The sequence below is a fragment of the Crocuta crocuta genome, unplaced genomic scaffold (assembly GCF_008692635.1).
Source record: "Crocuta crocuta isolate KB4526 unplaced genomic scaffold, BGI_CrCroc_1.0 scaffold162, whole genome shotgun sequence".
In the NCBI taxonomy this organism is placed as follows: Eukaryota; Metazoa; Chordata; class Mammalia; order Carnivora; family Hyaenidae; genus Crocuta; species Crocuta crocuta.
In genome coordinates this window covers 7,588,976-7,611,749 of record NW_027529433.1, presented here as the reverse complement: position 1 = coordinate 7,611,749, position 22,774 = coordinate 7,588,976, and the positions used below count along the sequence as shown (strand labels likewise).

The 22,774-nt window shown below is 35.9% G+C and overlaps 1 protein-coding gene across 2 annotated transcripts in view; it reads right to left on the bottom strand.

Moving 5' to 3' along the window:
- FAM169A (family with sequence similarity 169 member A) overlaps positions 1–22,774 on the bottom strand; it is a 71,358-nt gene that overhangs the window by 12,179 nt on the left and 36,405 nt on the right. The window contains exons 6-10 of one of the 2 annotated variants that reach the window (XM_077759936.1): positions 18,068–18,247; positions 6,392–6,520; positions 5,768–5,880; positions 2,498–2,537; positions 1,552–1,702 (exon numbers count right to left, since the gene is read on the bottom strand). In XM_077759936.1, the coding sequence (XP_077616062.1) occupies positions 1,552–1,702; positions 2,498–2,537; positions 5,768–5,880; positions 6,392–6,520; positions 18,068–18,247 (613 nt within the window). The remainder of the gene's footprint in view (positions 1–1,551; positions 1,703–2,497; positions 2,538–5,767; positions 5,881–6,391; positions 6,521–18,067; positions 18,248–22,774) is intronic. The other variant, XM_077759937.1, reaches the window with a different exon arrangement.

The window sequence follows — 22,774 nt, the reverse complement described above, 5'->3', positions numbered from 1 at the left end:
CAAATTGAGGCACCTGGCTGGCTCAGTTGGTTAAGTGTCTGACATCGGCCTCGGTCATGATCTCGCGTTCCGGAGTTTGAGCCCCGCATCAGGCTCTGTGCTTACTGCTCAGAGTCTGGAGCCTGTTTCGGATTCTGTTGTCTCCCAATCTCTCTCAACCCCTCCCCTGCTCATGCTCTGTCTCTCTCTTTAAATTTTTTTTTTATTTAATGTTTTTTATTTATTTCTAGGGGAGAGAGAGAGAGAGAGAGACAGCGTGAGCAGGGGACGGTCAGAGAGAGAGGGAGTCACAGACTGAAACAGGCTCCAGGCTCTGAGCCAGCAGTCAGCACAGAGCCCGACGCGGGGCTCGAACCCACGAACCGCGAGATCATGACCCAAGCGAAAGTCGGACGCTTAACCGACTAAGCCACCCAGGCGCCCCTCTGTCTCTCTCTTTCAAAAACATATAAAAATAAAATTTCAAAAATTTTAAAAATAAAATCAGTAAAACTGACTAGCATATTAAAAAAAAATTCCACAATAATTCTGAGATGTTCAATTTAAAATCCACTGTTACATTCCCTTCTAAAAAGAGTATTACATCAAAATGTTGCTCAGTAAGAAAACCGTAATTATCTAACCTCTTACCTTTTCACAAATTACTTGATTCAAATATTTATATTTGCCTTTAACATGAATTTTTCACCAAAATAAAACATTTACAAATTCTCAATTATCCAAATTTAAAATTATTTACGTAATGAAATCAGCATACCTACAGAATTTTCTACTTGAGTGAAATAATTTCACAGATGAAAAGGCCAAACTATGACTGGTTAACTCAGGAACAGCAGCTAGGACTATTAAGACAAAAGTCTAGTTTTACTAAAAATTTGAAATCTTGCTTTCTTTGAAGATAAAGTTTTGACCAGAGGGTTCTGTTGATTCAGCTGGCTAATTAGTTCCTAGAGGGGTTGACTGAACCCACTAACAGTTATCGCTAACTTGTTTTATATCCAATAACCCAGTCAAATAAATTACTTATAAAATAAAACCTAAGATTTTTAAAAAACTGACTAAATCTCAGCATTATTAAAACTACAGCTACTGGGGCACCTGGATGGCTCAGCTGGTTAAGCATCCACCTCTTGATCTCAGAATTATGAGTTCAAACCCCGTGCTGGACTCCACACTGGGTATGGAGCCTACTCTAAAAAAACAACAAACAAAAACAAAAACAAAAACAAAAAAACTACAGCTACTATCAAAGTTGATGATAATGACTCATTTGGGATAATATAATCACTAGAAAACTCCCTTGGATTTTCACACGAGAGATTAAACTATGGGCTTATTTTATTCTCTTACTATCAACTCATCACCGTAACATGTCAAAGTGACACCACTGGTAACTGTAATCAGTAATCCTGCAGAAGAATTCAAATACAGACTCTTACACCAAGGCTATCTGTACATAAACAATGTAAAAACAGCCACCACCTTAAGTACTAAATACTAATAATATGAAAATTAAGAGTAACGAAATAATGAGAGTATAATAAACAATACTTGTTTATGGAAGCTGTAGGTGAAGTCTGGGGAGTCTTTTCATCTTCTCCTTGTGAACTAGTAAATTCAGAATCCTGAAACCGCTTTCCAATCTTTGGCCGCTTTAGATGACTACTCCGAGTACGAGTGGAAACTGGTGTTTTATCATGACCTGAGAAAAAACAGCAAAACTACAATTAATTCATGATGTCTTCAAAGGGTTACCTGTTACACTACACAGAAATTCAAGAACTATGCTAGCTTACATATATTCCCCCCCATTACACATTTCTTTCTCTCATTTATATCAGGCTAAGAAACAATGGCAATATCTTTTTCTAAATTATGAAATAACTTTGCACTATTCATGCCTCACATTTCCATACTGCTCTGGGCTATACAATGTATTCTGCATTTTCATGTATATTCTCTCCCAATAATCTTGGGAAATACACAAGGTAGACATCACTCTTCCTGTATTACTGGTAAGGAAAAGAAAAAAAGAGAGGTGTGATAGCTTGCTTAGTTCACCCAGCAAAACAAGTGGTAGTGGTGGCATTAGAACTCAGCTCTCTATTTTACAGATGACCATAGGGGAAGAGAAGGAAAAATAAGATACAAACAGAGAGGGATGCAAACCATAAGAGACTCTTAAATACAGAGAACAAATTAAGGGTTGATAGGGTAAAGCATTGGGGGGAGTGGGGAAAATGCATAATGGCCACTGAGGACGGCACTTGTTGGGATGATCACTGGGTATTTTATGTAAGTGATGAATCATGGGAATCTACTCCTGAAGCCAAGACTACACTGTATGTTGGCTAACTTGACAATAAAAAACAAAAACAAAACAAAACAAAACGAACTCAGGTCTAGATCTTAGGTAAGTCTTCATTTACACTAAGGGACATCCCCCGCCCCTAAATTCTAGTGTCTCACATACTGGAAGATCTGCTAAATTTCTTACCTTCAGAAGTACTTGCAAAGGCATCTTTTAGAGAGTCAATCTAAAACAGAGATACATATTAAAGGCAAAACCTTTATATCATTTTTTCTCCCTATGAATCTATTTCATTTAGTGTCAAAGAAAACCTTTTGAAACATTTTTCAAGTCGTACTTTTTGTACTCACTATTCATCAATTAAGGGTACTTACTTAAGAAATTAAAAGGCTAAATTATATCCTCAGGTTATCATGAGGCTGAGCACTTACCAAGCCATCTAATAGGTTACAGTGTGACACACTCGAGTTTCCTAGTGCTGTGTCCTCGACTACTTTCTCTTCTCTATCCACATGCTCTTCCTGTATAACTTTACTACCTTTACTTCAACATCTATTTGCTGATGAATCCAAACATACAATTTAATCTCCCCAACTCTTCCCTGATTTCCAAAACTCTCTTTCAGTGAAATACAGATGCTCCATCCAATTTCACAACCACCCTGTCCCAAACTGAACTCTTATCTTTTCCCAATATTATTCTCTATCTTGGTTAATGGCAATAACGACTCAGTCAACCATTCTAGTCAAAAACCTGTGAGGTGGTAATGACTTTCTAACCCTTATTCAGTGAACCACAAAGCCTGTCAATTCTGACAAATCTCTCAAAACCATCCCCCATTGTATTACCAAAGTTTTAGTTCATGCTTTTATCATCTTTAATGTGAACAATTCTAATAGCCTCATCCCTGGTATCCCTCCTTCTGAACACATGCTCTGTGATTCCCTCCAACCTGATGACAGAAATGCTTCCAAAGCACAAATTTCACTACTCTTTTGTTTTAAAAACAAAAACAAACAAAAAAACTTCAAAGGTTTATCGCTGCCTAGAAAACAAACTCTCAGCCTCTTCAAACCCAAATACCTCTTACATACCAAATATGCCATTTCCTTTCACACCTCTCTTTTTCTGCAAGCTAGCCTTTGGAATGCTCTAAACTTTGTCACACAACTCCCCCCTACCCTTTCCAAGTCAGCTTGGTTACTACTTTACCTATTCCATTCCTTGGGCAGAGTTAGCCATACTCTGCCATGCACCCTCAATCATTTGCTATATACTCTATTAAGTCAATTATAATCCTGTAGTTATTCATTTATTTATTTCCAATAATGGACCATCTACTTCTCCCATGCTTAGAAGAATTGTATTTTTGTACATCCAGTGTTTGCCACAGCATCTACTTTATTATATCAACTACTACCCATTCTTCATCACACACTGAAACCCTAGAACATAGTAGACACAGAGACTTTAAGGTCTATTGACAGAACACAAAAAGGGTAAACTGTAACGAATGACTAGAAAAAAATCCGGTCTTCCAAGAAGCCTCTAGTTCAACTAGACAAGGTTAAGACACAAATAAAGATCAATAAATAAAACATACAAAAGTGTAAGAGAAATATATGTAATGTTTTATGTCCCAAAATAAGAAAAAGCAAGTAGAAATACCATCACCACCTAAAGAATAAATCATGTACTGATTGCTTCACAGTGTATATCAAAACATCAAGTGTACAACTTGTCAACATAGGTATAATTTTTGTCAATTATACCTCCATAAAGCTAAAAAGATGTAGTTAAAATAAACAAACAAATAATAATAAATAAACAAACAAATAAATAAAATAAACAAACCACTTCCCCATGTGGTTACTGATTAAAATTAGCTTACTGCAGGAAATATTTTCCTTGAACTAATTAAAATCTTAAAGTAATCTGAAGAATAAGAATTTCTAAAATGAAAGAAAATCCTACTTATGCTGCAACTTTATGATATGGTTTAATGTGTATTCTCATTTACATAACCCATTTAAAAGTATTTGGCTTATTATTAAAGTACATCATTACTCTCACTACATGTATAGGAAGACATTTTTTCTATATTCACTGGTTTTATGTCTGAACAATACTACATAAATTTGAGTTTATCTGAGGAATCTGGACTACAATACCATGAAGTCTGAAGTTCCAAATGTAGAAAAACCTAAAACTCCTTATATGTGATTATATTATTTACGTTATCCTTAAAAATGTTTCGGGGTTGGGGCGCCTGGGTGGCTTAGTCGGTTAAGCGTCCAACTTTCGCTTAGGTCATGATCTCGCGGTTCGTGGGTTCGAGCCCCGCGTCGGGCTCTGTGCTGACTGCCAGCTCAGAGCCCGGAGCCTGTTTCAGTCTGTGACTCCCTCTCTCTCTGACCCTCTCCTGCTCATGCCGTCTCTCCCTCTCTCTCCTAGAAATAAATAAAACATTTAAAAAAAAAAAAAATGTTTCGGGGCACCTAGGGGGTTCAGTCAGTTGAGCATCCAACTCTTGATCTTGGTTCAGCTCATAATCTCATGGTTTGTGAGACTGAGCCCCATGTCGGGCTCTGTGCCGACAGCATGAAGCCTGTTTGGGATTCTCTCCCTCTCTGCCCCTACCTGCTCGCACATTCTCTCATTCTCTCTCTCTCTCTCTGTCTTTGTCTCTCTCCCTCTCCCTCTCTCAAAATAAGTATATAAACAACAACAAAAAAAGTTTCAAAAATGTTCAGTCAACACTCATGCTAATTAAGGCAGGAATATCGGGAACAAATAATTCCCTAAAGCACGTGTCCCTGAAAGGTTACCTAGTATTTGCAAAGTGCACTACATTCCACAAAGCCTCAAACTTCACATAGTAACTTCATAACCTGTGATCTACTACTAGTATCACTTCTAAAATTTATCTGTACAAGGGAAGCATTACATAGGCAAAGAAGATGCATGTATAAATGTATTCACTGCTGGGATACTTATGTATGTAAAACACGTAAGTATAATACATTAAAGAAATAATATTTCTATATAATAGAATAGTATGCTACTTAATAATCATGTTTTAAATAATAATGCCATGGGAAATGCTTGCAATACTATGTTAATGGAGAAAACAGAAGCAGCACAACAGAAATCAAAAGATACATGTTTTATAACACATATGTAATACAAATACAAAATTCTTCACAGTTGCTGTATCTAGGGTAGTAGAATTACAGGTTTTTATTTTCTTTTGTATTATTGTGTGTGTATTCCAAATTATTTTTCAAGGAAAATGAAGTCCTTAGTAACCAATTACCAGGAAAAAGCAAGAAAACTAGTAAAAATTACGTTAAGTTTGGTCAATGAACTGTAACATTTACACAATTAAATATCAGCTGAATCTAGTTTAAAGACACAGAAAAATCATTTCCTACAATGAACATACAGTGTACCTACAGTTAGCTGCATCTCACTAGACTGATTGTCTTCAGTTTCTGCTTCATATTCTGGAACAGATGCAAGACCATATTCTCCAGGCATAGGTCTTTTAGCTTCATTTTGAGAAACTGCTGTGTATAGAAGAATTTTTAAAATTGTAACCCGATCAGTATTTGGTTTTAATGTAACATTGTTTGTCCTGATTTTCACAAAAGTCCTGAATAGCATCCCCAACAGAAGGCTAGGTGTGGAACATCTTCGTCAGTAACTTATAATGAAATCTTGCAATTACAAAAGTATTAGTTATCTGTATTTAGTGACTATGAGGAGAGATGCATGCCATTGGGAACTACCCTTTGATCTCTTGATGCCTATTCTATGCTGATTTGGTATCTGTGTTTACTTCTTACCCACCAATTGCTACAAGAATGTTAGATTCTTATGAGCTATTATTTTAGGTCTCTAATTATTAGTAACTCAAATGTAAATACGTAACACAAATTCAAACTTTAGAAAGAGGGTCTGTTACTAAAGAGGTGGCATTACAATACACCAGAACTCTGGACTGCCAAGACACAACCACCAATAACCACTGATTTTTAAGCTGGACATATGTTCAAACTGAAAACCTGTAATGCTTACCTGTCATTTTAAGTGTTTCTCTTTGTAATGCTCTCGTGACTGGTATTCGCTGGTACCAGTGTCCAACACCTTCAACTTCCCAAAGGAGTTCATGATCTCCTGGATATTTTTCAAAGTACTGCTTGCAAGCTGAAAAATACATTTAGAATTTTCTAGAAATCCCAGATATCAATTGTTTTGGAAAACAGAAAGAAGAGAAAGGAAGCTGCTGAACTCACTTAAAAACACCAAGGTAACTTAAGAAAATCACACAGCAGTCTCATTTACGAAAATTTTTACATCATCAAAAAATAAAAATACTGGCAAAACATGCACTTCTAATAAGAAGTTGCTACAGCCAAGGTCAAAGAGGTTGGTGCCTGTTTTCTCCTCTAGTATTTGGATGGTTTCCTATCTTACATTTAGGTCTTTCGTTCACTTTGAGTTTATTTTTGTGTATGGTGTGAGAAAGTGGTCCAAGTTCATTCTTCTGTATGTCACTAATCACTTTTCCCAACACCATTTGCTAAAGAAACTATCTTTTTTCCCGTCGGATATTCCTTTTATTATTTTTTAAAATGTTTTATTTATTTCTGAGAGAGAGAGAGACCGCATGAGCAGAGGAGGGTCAGAGAGAGAGGGAGACACAGAATCCAAAGCAGGCTCCAGGCTCTGAGCTAGCTGTCAGCACAGAGCCCGACGCGGGGCTCGAACCTACAAACTACGAGACCATGACCTGAGCTGAAGTCGGACGCTTAACCAACTGAGCCACCCAGGCGCCCCACCCATTGGATATTCCTTCCTGCTTTGTCAAAGATTAGTTGGCCATATGTTTGTGGGTTCATTTCTGGGTTCTCTATTCTCTTCCACTGATCTATGTGTCTGTTTTTGTGGCAGTACCATACTGTCTTGATGACTACAGCTTTGTAATACAGCTTGAAGTCCAGAATTATGATGCCTCTACCTTTAGTATTCTTTTTCAACATTACTTTGGCTCTTTGGGATCTTATATGGTTTTAGAATTGTTTGTTCTAGCTCTGTGAAGAATGCTGGTATTATTTTGATAGGAATTGCACTGAATGAGTAGATTGTTTTGGGTAGAACAGACACTTTAATGATCCAATCCATGAGCACGGAATGTTTTTCCATTTCTTTGGGTCTTCTTCTATTTCTTTTGTGAGCTTTCTATAGTTTTCAGCATAAAAACCTTTTACCTCTTTGGTTAGGTTTATTCCTAGATATCTTATCATCTTTGGTGCCACTGTAATTAGGATGGATTCCCTGATTTCTCTTTCTGCTGCCTTATTACTGGTGTATAAAAATGCAACTGACTTCTGTACACTGATTTTATATTCTGCAACTTTCTATGGAGAGGATCATCTGATACTTCTCATTTCTTTTATTAATGTGATGTATCACACTGGTTGATGTGCAGATATTGAACCAGCCCTTCAGCCCAAGAATGAATTCCACTGCATTGTGAATTATTCTTTTAATTCTTTATTCTTTTAATGTAATGTTGGATTTGATTTGCTAGTATCTTGTTGAGAATTTGTGCATCAATGTTCATCAGGGAAACTGGTCTGTAATTCTCCTTTTTATTTATTTTTTTTAATGTTTTATTCATTTCTAGGAGAGACAGAGTGAGCAGGGGAGGGTCAGAAAGAGAGGGAGACAGACTCTGAAACAGGCTCCAGGCTCTGAACTGGCAGTCAGCACAGAGCCTGACACGGGGCTGAAACCCACGAACCATGAGATCATGACCTAAGTGAAAGTCGGACACTTAACCGACTAAGCCACCCAGGCGCCCCTGTAATTCTCCTTTTTAGTGAGGTCATTGAGTTTGGAATCAAGATAATGCTGGCCTCACAGAATGAGTTTGGAAGTTTTCCATCCATTTCTATTTTCTGGAACAGCTTCAAAAGAATAGGTACTAACTCTTCTTTGAAAGTTTGGTAGAACTACCCTGAGAAACCATCCGGCTCTGGACTCTCGTTTGTTGGGAGATTTTTGATTACTAATTCAATGTCTTTCCTGCTCAAGGGTCTGTTCAAATTTTCTACTTCTTCCTGTTTTGGTTTTGGTAGTTTGTGAGCTTCTAGGAATTTGTCCATTTCTTCCAGATTGCCCGAACTGTTGGCATATAATTGCTTATAATATTCTATTATTGTTTGTTTTTCTGCAGTGTTGGTTGTGATCTCTCCTCTGTCATTCATCCACAGAAACTTCTTAACTAGACATGTCTCCAGAAGCAAGGGAAACAAAAGCAAAAATGAACTATTGGGACCTCATCAAGATAAAAAGCTTCTGCACAGTCAAGGAAACAATCAAGAGAAATAAAAGGCAGCCTACAGAATGGGAGAAGATATTTGCAAATGACATATCAGATAGAAGGCTAGTATCCACAATCTATAGAGAATGTATGACACTCAACACCCAGAAAACAAATAATCCAGTGACAAAATGGGCAAAAGACATCAACAAGCACTTCTCCAAATAAGACATTCAGATGGCCAACAGACCCATGAAAAAATGTTCAACATCTCTCGTCGTCAGGGAATTACATATCAAAACCACAATGAGATACCACCTCACACTTGTCAAAACTGTTAAAATTAACAACTCAGGAAAAAAGAATGTTGGTGAGGATGTGGAGAAAGGGAAACCCTGTTGCACTGCTGGTGGGAATGCAAACTGGTGCAGCTGCTCTGGAAAACAGTATGGGGGTTCTTCAAAATATTAAAAATAAAACTACCCTAAGACCCAGCAAGTGCACTACTAGGTTTTCAGCCAAGGATACAAAAACACTGATTTCAAGGGGCACATGCACCTTTCAAATGCACCCCAATGTTTATAGCAGCACTATCAACAATAGCCCAATGATGGAAAAGAGCGCAAACATCCATTGGCTGATGAAAGGTTAAAGAAGGTATACACACGCATGCGTGCATGTGTGTACACACACACACTCACACACGCACACAATACTTGGCAATGAAAATAATGAAATCTTACCATTTGCAACAAAACAGACAGAACTAGAGTATATTATGCTAAGTAAAATCAGTTGGTCAGTGCAAGATAAATATCATATGATATCAGATGAACATGGGGAAGGGAAGCAAAATTAATATAAAAACAGACAGGGAGACAAACCCTAAGAGACTCTTGAATACAGAGAACAAACTGAGGGTTGGTGGAGGGGAACTGGTGGGGGGACTGGATAAACGGGGGATGGGCATGAAGGACGGCACTCGTTGGAATGAGCACTAGGTATTATACGTGTAAGGGATGAAGCACTAAATTTTACTCCTGAAACCATTATTACACTATATGCTAACTAACTTGGATTAAATAAAATTTAAAAATACAAATAAAGCAGCAGAAATAGAAAAAATGAGAAAACAATGTCTCACCACCACCCCCAAAAAAGAGAAAAATTACTAAATGTTACTAGGGGGTATAAAATGAAAACCAAAGGATTATAAGACTCAATAGTATAAAATCACCAATTATTCAATAAATTCCAAGCAATTTTTTAAAACTTCCCAACAAGTTTATTTTTTAGGAAATCTTGTCAAAACTTGATGCCAAATTCAAAATGAAAGAACAAAGGGTTAAGAAAGGATATGGAAAAAAAAAAGAAAGAAGAAAGGATATGGAAGAAAAGGAGAGGGAAAAAATTAAAACACTAGGGGGAAACACCCACCAGGAAAAGCCACACAGACTCTAAAAACTTGGCAAATGACAGAAAAGGCATTACATCTCGGGGGGAACAGACAAGCTATCAAAAGAGTAAAGCTAGAACAAAAATCCATACAGAAGAAAATAAAGTCAGATCTTGACCTCACATCAACACCATTCATATCATTAAATTCTAGATGGGTTCTAAGACCTATTAAGAAAAACAAAATGTTTAAAAGAAGACCTGGCTGGGTCAGTCAGAAGAGGATGTGACTCTTGATCTTAGGGTCACCAGTTTGAGCCCCACATTGGGTGTAGAGATTACTTAAACAAAACCTTTAAAAAAAAAAATGTCCTCTGGGACATTACACTGCTGAACGATTTCTGATGAAAGATGAAAAACAATCACAATCCATAATGAAATATTATGATAAAGTTCAAAACTTTCTATCAGGGACAAAGCAACAGTCCTACAATAATGGAAGCATCTTATGTCATCACAGTCCAATACAACAGCCACTACTAGTCCCATGAGGTTACTGATGAACTGAATGTATAATCTCATTTAATTTTAACTAAACTGAAATTACATTTTATTTATATTAGTGATGGCTGTACTGGACATTATAGTTTTATATTAAAAAGATACTATAAAGACAAAGATTAGGAGATTTTCAGAATAAAACAAAGGGTTAGCATTCTAAGCATATTAAAAAATTCTAGAATTGAATTAGAAAGACAAAATGATCCCCGGGAGAAATTGGTAGAGGCTATGAAAAGGATATTCACACATAATGCAAACTGAAAGATCACTTAACAAACGGAGATAAACCTCAATAGCTGCCAAGGAAACGCAAGATGAAACAGTAAGATATGGGGCACCTGGGTGGCTCAGTGGGTTGTGTCCAACTTCAGCTCAGGTCATGATCTCATGGTTCGTGGGTTCAAGCCCCGCGTCGGGCTCTGTGCTGACATCTAGCTCAGAGCCTGAAGCCTGCTTCAGATTCTGTATCTCCCTTTCTCTCTGACCCTCCCCTGCTCACGCTGTCTCTCTCTCGGAGATATAAAAAAACAACAACACTAAAATAAAAGAAACAGTTAAGATACTATTTTCACACCCATCAGATAGTAACAAGCATCCAAAGAATAAGGAAAATGGAAACTCCAACACTCTGCTGGTGTGAGAATAATGTTGCAATAGTTAGTAAAGCTGGAAAGATGTACTTTATGCTCCAACTCTACTTCTGGATATATATCCTAAACACTTACACACCTGCACAAGAAGACATTTATAATACTCACTACGGGACTGTTTTTAAATGGGGGGGGGGTAGGGGAGGAGGAGTGCCCGTCACTAAGGGATACATAAATAAGATAGTATGTATCTTACACAATAAATTATACATAATACAATAAAGCATTATGCACCAACTAAAACAAACTACAGCTATACAGTCCAACATTAATAAATGTATAAAAAAGATCAGTAAAAAATCAAGTTAGTATAGGTTCAAAATGATGTCATTTATATGAAGCTTAAAAACATATTGGAGCACCAGAGTGGCTCTGACTCCGGTTCAGGTCATGATGTCAACAATTCTTGAGTTTTAGCCCCACATCGGGCTCTGTGCTAACAGCTCAGAGCCTGATGCCTGCTTCCAACTCTGTGTCTCCCTCTCTTTTTCTGACCCTCCCCTGCTCACGCTCTCTCTCTAAGAATAAATAAACCTAGGGGCGCCTGGGTGGCTTAGTCGGTTAAGCGTCCGACTTTCGCTTAGGTCATGATCTCGCGGTTCGTGGGTTCGAGCCCCGCGTCGGGCTCTGTGCTGACTGCCAGCTCAGAGCCTGAAGCCTGTTTCAGTCTGTGACTCCCTCTCTCTCTGACCCTCCCCTGCTCACGCTGTCTCTCTCTCTCCTAGAAATAAATAAAACATTAAAAAAAAAGAAAAAAAAATAAATAAACCTAAAAAAACATATTAAACAAAATGATGCAGCCTCTGTGAGAAATAATTTGGCAACTCCTCAAAAAGTTAAACACAGAATTACCATATAACCCAACAATTCCACTCTCAGCTACATACCCAGGGACTCAAACACATACCTATCTGTACATGAAAGTCTATGGACAGCATTATTCATAGCACCAAAAAGTAAAACAATCCCAAGTGTCCATCAAAAGATGAATGGATGAATAAATGAAATGTGACATATTCACACAACATAAATATACTCCGCCATAAAAGGGAATGAAATTTTGACATATGCTACAACATGGATAGTCTTTAAATGCTATGTTAAGGGAAATAAGACAGAATATATACTGTATGATTCCACTTCTATGAGGTAACTTAGAATAGACAAATTCAGAGACCGAGAGTGAATGCGGCTAATGCCACTGAATTGTATATACACAAGTAGTGCAAATAACAAATATTATGTTATATACATTTTAGCCAAAAAAACTTAAAAATTTTTAAAATAAAAAAAGCTAGGGGCACCTGGGTGGCTCAGCTGGTTAAGCATTCGACTTGGGCTCAGGACATGATCCCAGAGTTCATGAGTTCGAGCCCTGCTTCTTCTTCTCTCTCTCTCCTCCCTCTCTCTCTCTCTCTCTTCCCTCTTTCTCTCTTCTCTCTGGCCCTTGTGGCATCCTCTCTCTCTCCCTCACTCTCTACATCCTCACTCACTTGAAAGCCCTTGACAGCCCTCTCTCTCAAAAGTAAAGAATAAAATAAAACAGCTAACTGAATAATGCCTTCTAGTGTTTATGGACACAGATCTAAGGATGAAACTGAGGAAAGGAAGGATATATACCAACTTCAGGAACATTATTATCACTGGAGAGAAAAGGAAAAAGGGGAATGGGATTACAGAGGGGTCCAAAGAGAACATCAACTGTATCTACAAGGTTATAGTTAGTTCTCCCATAAAAGTTAATAAAAACAATACAGCAAAACCTTAACAAGTATTAATGTGGATAATGAATACATTGACACTAAGATACTATTCTCTCTTTTTTTTTTCCTGGACATTTGAAAATGTTTCTCACATTTTCTACTTTTAGTTTCTATATCTATTAGAAAGATGTAGCCTGGGGAAACTAGCACAATAGGCCACACTGAGTCATCTGTCTGAATTTAAATGACAAGAATAGTAGAGAATGCCTTTACATAGTAAGTATGAGGTCCAAAAAGGTACTTTACAAAGGTGACCAGAGTTGAAGGTCCCAATTCAGATTTTTAAAAAAATGTTTTAATAGTTTATTCATTTTTGAGACAGACAGAAATAGAGCACAAGTGGGGGTGGGGTAGAGAGAGAGGGAGACACAGAATCTGAAACAGGCTCCAGGCTCTGAGCTGTTAGCATAGAACCTTGATGCGGGACTCGAACCCACGAACCGCGAAATCATGACCTGAGCCGAAGTCGGACGCTCAACTGACTGAGCCACCCAGGCGACCCCCAATTCAGATTTTTGTATCCAGAGTCAGAAAGAAAACTCTCATACTAACGTCATTCAGCTAAGTGATAGAGAAGGTATGTGTGCCCACAATAAAGAACATTATCAAATAAGCAGCATTAGCTATTCCTTAACAAGTTTTGAAGACTTCATCCTCTTACTAACATTCTATATACAGCACTAATTCATTCAGCCTTGCAATAAAATTCTTTTAAAGCATAAGCTTTATAATATGGACCCTACACTTCCCCACAGATAGTCCCCAATGCTAAATATCCCCAAACCATTTTAACCGTCTTTGCCTCATAGAATCTTTTCACAGCCACTTACTCAGCACATTCATTCCATGCAAAACACTAAACCGAGTGCTGTTAAAAAACACATAACCACAGAATTGATGCACAACAAACTCAGAACCTAAACTGTTACTAAAATGAAAACTTAAAAGAAATAGAATATAAGGTAGAAGGTACTTAAGAAGCATAAGAACACTACATGTAAAGCATCACAAGATTTAGAGGAGGAAAGATACATTTTTGTTGGGCAGAGATCAGAGAAGGCTTTCAGTCTGGGCACTAACGAAGAGGCAGATTCTAGAAAACTCAAGATAATTAACTCTAGAGTTATTACAAATTTATTGATGTGGCTGGGTACAAAACTAATACAAAGCAATATTTTTCATATTTATAACGACCAGTAAAAAATATAAACAGCATTTATAACAGCAACAAAAAAGATAAAATTCCTAAACATATGCATTTTTACCTATGTTAGTTCTAAGAGCTGTATGGAGAATGTATATGTGGTAACTGGTTTGAACAAAATCCTCTAGTTATACATATTATAGAAGTGCAATACTGTTGGATAGAAAAAAACAACAAAGTCGATTCTCCATAAGCTAACATATAAGGTTTGCCTTTTTTTTTTTTTACATTTAAAAAAAATTTAATTCCAGGGTCAACATACAGTGTTAAACCAGTTTCAGGTGCACACCAGTTACATGTATTACTCAAGGACTCATCAAGTGTAGTCTTAACCTCCATCACCTATCTCACCCAACCCCCTCCCACCTCCCCTCTGGTAACCATCTGTTTGTTTTTTGTAGTTCAAGAGTCTGATTTTTTGTTTCCTTTTTCCCCTTTGGTCATCTGTTTTCTTAAATTTCATATATGAATGAAATCATATGGTATTTGTCTTCCTCGGACTGAATGACTTCATTTAGCATTATACTTTCTTGATCCAACCATGTTGTTAAAAATGGCAAGATTTCATTCTTTTGATGGCTGAATAATATTGCATTGTGTGTGTACATAAATACACACACACACACATATATGCATGCCACATCTTCCTTATCCTTTCGCCTATCGATGGACACTTGGGAAGCTTCCACAGTTTGGCTATTGTAAATAATGCTGCAATAAACATAGGGGTGCATATACTGCTTCCAATTAGTGTTTTCATACCCTCTAGGTAAATGCCCAGTAGTGTGATTACCAAATCATAAGGTAGTTCTACTTTTAATTTTTTGAGGAAACTCCATACTGTTCCCACAGTGGCTGCACCAGTTTGCATTCCCTCCAACAGTGCAAGACTGTTCCCCTCTCTCCACACCCTTGTCAACATTTGTAGTTTCCTGATTTTAGCCATTCTGACAGGTATGAGGGGATACCTCACCGCAGTTTTGATTTGCATTTCCCTAATGATGAGTGATGTTGGGCATCTTTTTATGTGTCTGTCGTCTACCTGGACATCAGACATCTTTGGAGAATTGTCTGGTCATGCCTTCTGCCCATTTTAAATTGGATTATTTGTTTTTTTCGTGTTGAGTTGTATCAGTTATTTAAATATACTTTAGATATTATAACCCTTCATCAAATATGTCATTTGGAAGTATCTTCTCCCATTTCACAGGCTGTCTTATAGTTTTGCTGTCTTACTTCCTTTGCTGTGCAGCAACTTATTTTGATGTAGCCCCAAAAGTTTACTTTTGCTCTTGTTTCCCTTGCCTCAAGAGACCTATCTTAAAGGATGTTGTTAAGATCAACATCTGAGAAATTATTGCCTGTGCTTTCTTCTAGGATATTTATGGTTTCAGTTCTCACATTTAGGTCCTTGGTCCATTCTGAGAGTATGGTGTACAAAAGTGGGCCAGTTTCATTCTTTTGCATGATGCTGTAGTTTTCCTAACACCATTTGTTGAAGAGACAGTTTTTTTTTTCCCATTGAACATTCTTGCCCCCTTTGTCAAAGATTAACTGACCATATAATTATGTGTTTATTTCTGGGCTTTCTATTCTGTTCTATTGATCCACATGTCTATTTTTGTGCTAGTATCATACTGTATTGATTACTATAGCTTTATAGTACACTTGATATCTGGGACTGTGATACCTCCAGCTTTGCTTATCTTTTTCAAGGTTGCTTTGGCGACTTGACAACTTTCATGGTTCCAGACAAATTTTACAAATGCTTGTTTTAGTCCTGTGAAAAATGCTGTTGGTATTTTGATAGGAATTGCATTTAAATCTGTAGGCTGCTTTAGGTAGTATGGACATTTTAATAATATTTCTTCTTCCTATTCATGAGCATGGAATGTCTTTCCATTTCTTTGTGTTGCCTTCAATTTCTCTCATCAATGTTTGGTAAGTATAGATATTCCACTTATTTGGTTTTCAGAGCACAGATATTCCATTTCTTTCATCAATGTTTGAGGAGTACAGATATTCCACTTCCTTGGTGAGGTTTATTCCTAGATATTTTATTATTTTTGGTGCCATTGTAAATGAGATTATTTTCTTCATTTCTCTTTCTGCTGTTTCCTTATTAGTGTATAGAATTGCAACAGATTTCTGCATTGATTTTGTATCTTGCAACTTTACTGAATTCATTTATCAGTTCTAATCGTTTTTTTTTAAAGATTTTACTTTTAAGTAATCTCTACGTCTATGTTGGGGCTCAAACTTAGAACTCCCAAGATCAAAAGACACAAGCTCCACTGACTGAGCCAGCAAGGCACCTCTATCAATTCTAAGTTTTTTGGTGGAGTCTTTAGGGGTTAATCTGTAAATTTAAAAGTAATCCCAATAAAATAAAACAACAGAACTCTGTTTTTAATCTAGTAAATAGATTCTCAAGTCCACACAGGAAAACAAATAAGCAAAGTCAGACATGTTAAATTGGGAGGACTAGTCCTCTTAGATGTTCAAAAGCTAAAATAAATAAAACAGTAAGGTCCTGGAACTTAAAAGATTAACAGAAATGAATAAGCAGGTAAGAAATCTACACTATCTTTTATGATACAGATTAAGAATTAGCCAACTCTTTCTTAAATAAGAGACAGATAATAAATATTTTAAGCTTACAGGCAATATGGGCACTGTCATAACTAACCAATTCTGATGTTTTAATTCAAAAGAAGTCATAGATACATGTAAATGAAAGAACATGGCTGTGTTCCAATAAAACTTTATTTATAAAATAAATTAGCAGGTCAGTGGACCATTCTTTGCTAACCTAATACAAATGCAAAACAGTGGGGAAAAAAATATTATTCAAAATACTAGAGTCACCATGTACCTGTCAAGTGAAATAAACTTGGATTTGTACCTCATATGGTACCCAGAATAAACTTCAAATGAATAAAAGATTCACGAGACTTTATGTATTCCATGTCTTTAGGTATCAGTACATGCTATATATAGTACTGTGTAAATCAGCTCCTCATAGTAAGCTAATCATCTATTCTAGCCTGCCCATCCATGCTTGGCACTCATTAACTATATGCAGAATTAAAATTATCTTTCTAAAGCTTATAATGTAAAACATATAGTTTTTCCTATATCATTAAAAATATTCATGGAAACAAGTGAAGGTCATCAAAAATACTGGACATAAAGCAGCATCAAGGAACTATTAATTACACTGAAAGAGAAAACCAAATGGAAATCCAATTTCTTCAAATACAATAAGCATGGTACAAGACAGACAGGAAGAGGAAGAAACAGAAAATGGAGATGCCATTAGTCCGAAATTTTCTATCTTCAGTATATTCCTTTATTTTCACATTTCAAAGAGTCTTAATCACAAAATTATACAAATGACATCAACAAAATATTATCAGGCAATCTCTGCCTAAATGGAAGGATAGGTAGAACTAAAGCCCACTAAGACTTTAGGCTAAAATAGACCTGCACCTATATTTCATTTGGTATTCAGTTTATCATCATCATGGCATCATTTGTAACAGCTAAAACATGGAAACAACCCAAAGGGCCATCAACTGATGACGGATAAACAAAATGTGGCATTTCCATGCAATGAAACATTATTCATCCATAAAAAAGATTGAAGCACTGATTTATGCCACACCATGGATGACCTTAAAATTTTTAAGCAAACCATTACATGAGACAAGGACACATTTGCAATATGAAGCCCTAGGGAGCCAAAGAATCCCAATGTATTTAATACTGACATATGCACATTTACAATATTCTGCAGAAATAACTCACAAGTGGCACTGAGACAGTTTAACATTGTTTAACTTAATTTACCTGTGTACATTAGAGAGGAGAGTGGATACCGCAAGCCAAGTGCATCTTCTGTAAAGGAATCAACAAAGTCCTCCAGCATATGAAGCCCAAAATCTTTGCCTCGGTATTTCTTTCTTACAAACATTGTATCAAGGACTGGCAGTTGGTAGCTTTGGGTAAGAAATGAGGCACATACACTTCCTGTAGTCATAAGAACAGAAACCCAACAATTTTTCACATTAAAAGGCCAAACATGTATACATGTTTAAAGAACATGAGTTCTTTAACTAGAAATGGTTAGTTTTTTCCTACTTCAAGAAGAATGTCAAATAAATGTATCAATTTCATAACATAAAATGCTTCCCAACTGCTATTACACATCACAAAGTATACATGTAATAATGATAAGAGCTATGTATTTTATGTTTGCCAACAGTATCACCTAATACAAGTAACTATTCCCATGTTATGAACTATATACTAGAACATGCGTCTCTGTAGACTTGCACAACTTTAAAACTCATCAACTATTAACTTATAGAACTGAAAGGGTATTTGATGACTGTATACAGTTTATAATACACGAAGTATCTCATTCCAACTATGGTCCCTGAACATCCACCTTATCCCTTTTTCTCTACTGAGTACAGTCTCATTTTACTACTTCGTGATGGCAAAGAAGTGAATTAGTTGTCCAGATTTTTAAAGACTATGGATTAGAACTAAATGGCAACTTGGTCTTAGAAATGGCTATGTTTGCGATCTGTTTGCTCTGAGTCTATTTTTTAAAATATCCTCTATGTTTAACCTTAAACATAGAGAAATAGTTTACAGTAACTAAATATGCCTCTTCTTACTGCACAGGTATACTGAGTTGTCTTTTAAGAACCCTGATTTGTGTTCTGACCCTCTACTTAGATGTGTTAGTACCTTAACACATTTTAAGACAGTATATAAGTTACAGGCATCAGGGTGGGGCATCCCACCCTAATCTCTATTTTTAGAATTAGTTCGTATTTATCAGTCGATATTCTACTCTTTGTGCCTCAAATAACTTACTGTTCTCAGATTATTCATATGATTTGAGATAAATTTCAATAATGCAGTACAAGGAAGAAACAAAATTTCAGGTAATAAACAACTTACAAATTGATTTTCACCAATCACAGCATTTGATGAATTGGTCAATATAACAAGATTTATTTTTTTGGATGAACCAAATAATTTGAATTATTTATGATTAAACTGGAGAATTTCAGTAACTTTCTGCAATAGTCTCCAAAACTATCAAGTAATTTAAGTTTAGAATAGGAAATTCACATGCTTGGATCTTAACTGCTAACATTCGGTTAGGAAACTTCTATGGGTTAAAGGGCCTTAAATGATGACTATAGTTAACAATACTGCATACTTGATATTTGCTAAGAAAGTAGAAATTAAATGTTATCACCACAAAAAAAAGGAAAAACTGTAATTATGTGCAATATATGTTAATTAGCTTGATTTTGGTAATTTACAATGTATACATATATCATCAAGTTGTACACCTTAAACATGTACCACTTTTGTCAATTTTACTCATAAAGCTGAAATATATAAATACATTACATGTAAAAGTCTAACAGGTAGTCTCACCAACAAGCTACTATGATCATAATCAACTTATAATACCTTGAAATTAGTTTTTTCATAATAGTGATTATGAAATCAAAAGAGACATTACCTTATAAGCACTAGTAATTCAAAAGACAAAGCAGAAATGAGAAGTAAAAGCACTATCTAGTTTTAATTCTCAGTATGGAGCCTGAGGATTTATGGCCATTTACTATTGTACATGCTTCAGGTCCGTTACAGAAAAATTGTAATTTTATGAAGGAAATTTTCCAGAAATTGATTTCTTTGTTTCACACAAACATTTCTTCTAGTAGAGAAGAGGTAAATTCCAGCATCCTCGTGTTAAAATTTATGAAACTAGTACCTATGAAGTTAAAATTCTTCTATTTATTTACCACGTACATACTCATTGCAAAAAACCATACTGATCCTCTTCCTTTACTTAAATATTTATACAGCTGACCCTTGAACAGCTGGGGAGTTAGGGGTACTGATCCCCTGAACAGCTGAAAATCCACCTAACTACTAATAGCCTACTGCTGACTGGAAGCCTTACTAATACCAAACAGTTCATTAACACCCATTTTGTTTGTTACATGTATTACATACTGCTTTCTTCCAATACAGGAAGCTAGAGAAAAAGAAAATGTTATTACGAAAGTCATAAGAGAAAATACATTTACAGTACTATACTGTCTTTACTGGAAAACAATAATTCATATATAGTGGACTCACGCAGTTCAAACCTATCTTGTTCAAGGGTCAAGTGGACTTTGTGTACGGGTTCTACTCAATTATCTACTAAAGCAAAACCACAACCTGCTAACTTAGATGACGTTTTCATTAAATTAAATTTACTAAGTGGAATTAAACTCAGCATTGCACATGGTAGACTGAATACTTATATTTCTCAAAGTTCAATATTTGGCCACCTTCTTCTTCCATATATTCCCTCTGGGAAATCTCACCTACTCCCAAGGCTTGTACCATTTATCCAAATATTGACAATCACTAATCTTTAATTTCTTTAACACATGAGGCCTTTCCAAGATCAAGAATGGAAGCGCTCACATAAATGTAAAGATAACAAAAATCACAGGATTAGTTCAATAAACAGAGAAAAAAAAAAACATTTGACAAAATCCAAGACCTTTCATGATAAAAATACTCAATGTCCTAAACCTCATAAAGGGACTTATGAAAAACTCACACTTAATGATGAAAGACTGGATGGTTTCTCCTAAGATCAAGAATAAAACAAAACTTCATTCTCACTGCTTCTATTCAACACTGTACTAGAGGTTCTAATTAAGCAAGAAAACTAAATTAAAGGTCCCTAGACTGACAAGACAAGTAAACCTACATTTTCAGATGACATGATTTTGTATATAAAAAAAATCTTAAGGAATCCACAAAAAATTATTAAAACTGATAAAAGGCAGCTCAGCAAGGCTACAGGACACAAGATCAATATACATTCAATTGTATTTCTATACACCAGAAATGAACAATTTGTAAATGAAATTAAAACAATTACATTTACCACAGCATTAACAAACAATAAAATTCTTACGAATAAATTTAACAAAAAAAGGGCAAAGCTTATGTGCATAAACTATTAGCATTGTTAAAAGAAATTAAACATCTAAATAAATTAAAAGACACCCATGTTCTTGGATCAGAGGACTTAACATTATTAGATGTCAATATATTCTCCAAAATGACCTAAAAATTGAAAATTCTCAGCTAATTTTTTTTTTACTTGCAGAAATTGGCATGGTCTTGGGCACCTGGGTGGCTCAGTTGGTTAAGCATCGATTCCTGATCTCAGTTCAAGTCATGATCTCACAAACAGAGCACAGAGTAGCACAGAGCCTGCTTGGGATTCTCTCCTTCTCTCTCTCTGCCCCTCCCCACTGGTTCATGCTCTTTCTCTAAACTCATAAAAACAAACAAACTTTTAAAAAAATTGACAAGGTGATCCTTAAATTCATACGAATTGCAAAGGACCTCAAAAAGTGAAAATAATCTTAATGAAAAATAAAGTTGGAGAACTCACACCTGTCATTTTCAAATTTACAAAGCTGCAGTAATTAAGACAGTATGGTACTGGCACATGAACAGATATAGAGATCAATGGAATAGAACTGAGGGTCCAGAAACAAGGCCTCATATTTATAGTCAAATGACTTTTGACACCAAGGCAACTCTATGGAAAAAGAACAGTCTTTTCAATGAATAGTCCTGCATGACANATAAAAAAGTCCTGAAGAAAAAAAAAGCACACAAAAAAAAAAAAAAAAAAAAAAAAAATGATGTTGGCCTCCCACATACCTTATACACAAATTAAATGCAAAAGGATCATCAACCTAAATTTAAGAGCTATAACTACAAAGCTCTTAGAAGAAAACATAGCAGTATATCTTCATCACCCTGGATTACACAAGGCTTTTTTAGATAGAGGGAAAAAAATTTCCGTATTATATATCCAAGAAGAGATCTATCTGTATCTAAAATATATGAAGAATGCTTATTAATTCAATAATAAAAAGACAAACAAAATCATATTTTAAAATGGGCTAAGGACTGCGGCGCCTGGGTGGCTCAGTCAGTTAAGCGTCTGACTTCAGCTCAGGTCATGATCTTGCTGTTTATGAGTTAGACCCCTCATCAGGATCCTCTGATCCGCTTCAGATCCTCTGTTTCCCTCTCTCTCTACACCTTCTTTTTGGTACGCATGCATGTGCTTTCTCTTTGTCAAAAATAAATATTTTTTTAAATAAATAATAAATTTTGTCATATGTGACAACAGGAATGAACCTTAAGGACATCATACTAAATGAAATAAGCCAGCCACAGAAGTACAAATACTGTAGGACACCCAACTATAAGAGGTATCTAAAAGAGTCAAACTCATAAAAGAGAAAACAGAACGGTAGTCACCAAAGAGAGATGGGGAATTGCTAGTCAATGGGTTTTAAGCTTCATTAATGCAAGATTAGTAAATTCTAGGGACCTTCCATATTATTCCTATAGTTAATTATTATACTCTGTACTTAAAAATCTGTTAAGTGTAAATCTTCTGTTCTTAAGCCAATAAAGTAAGGATTTAAA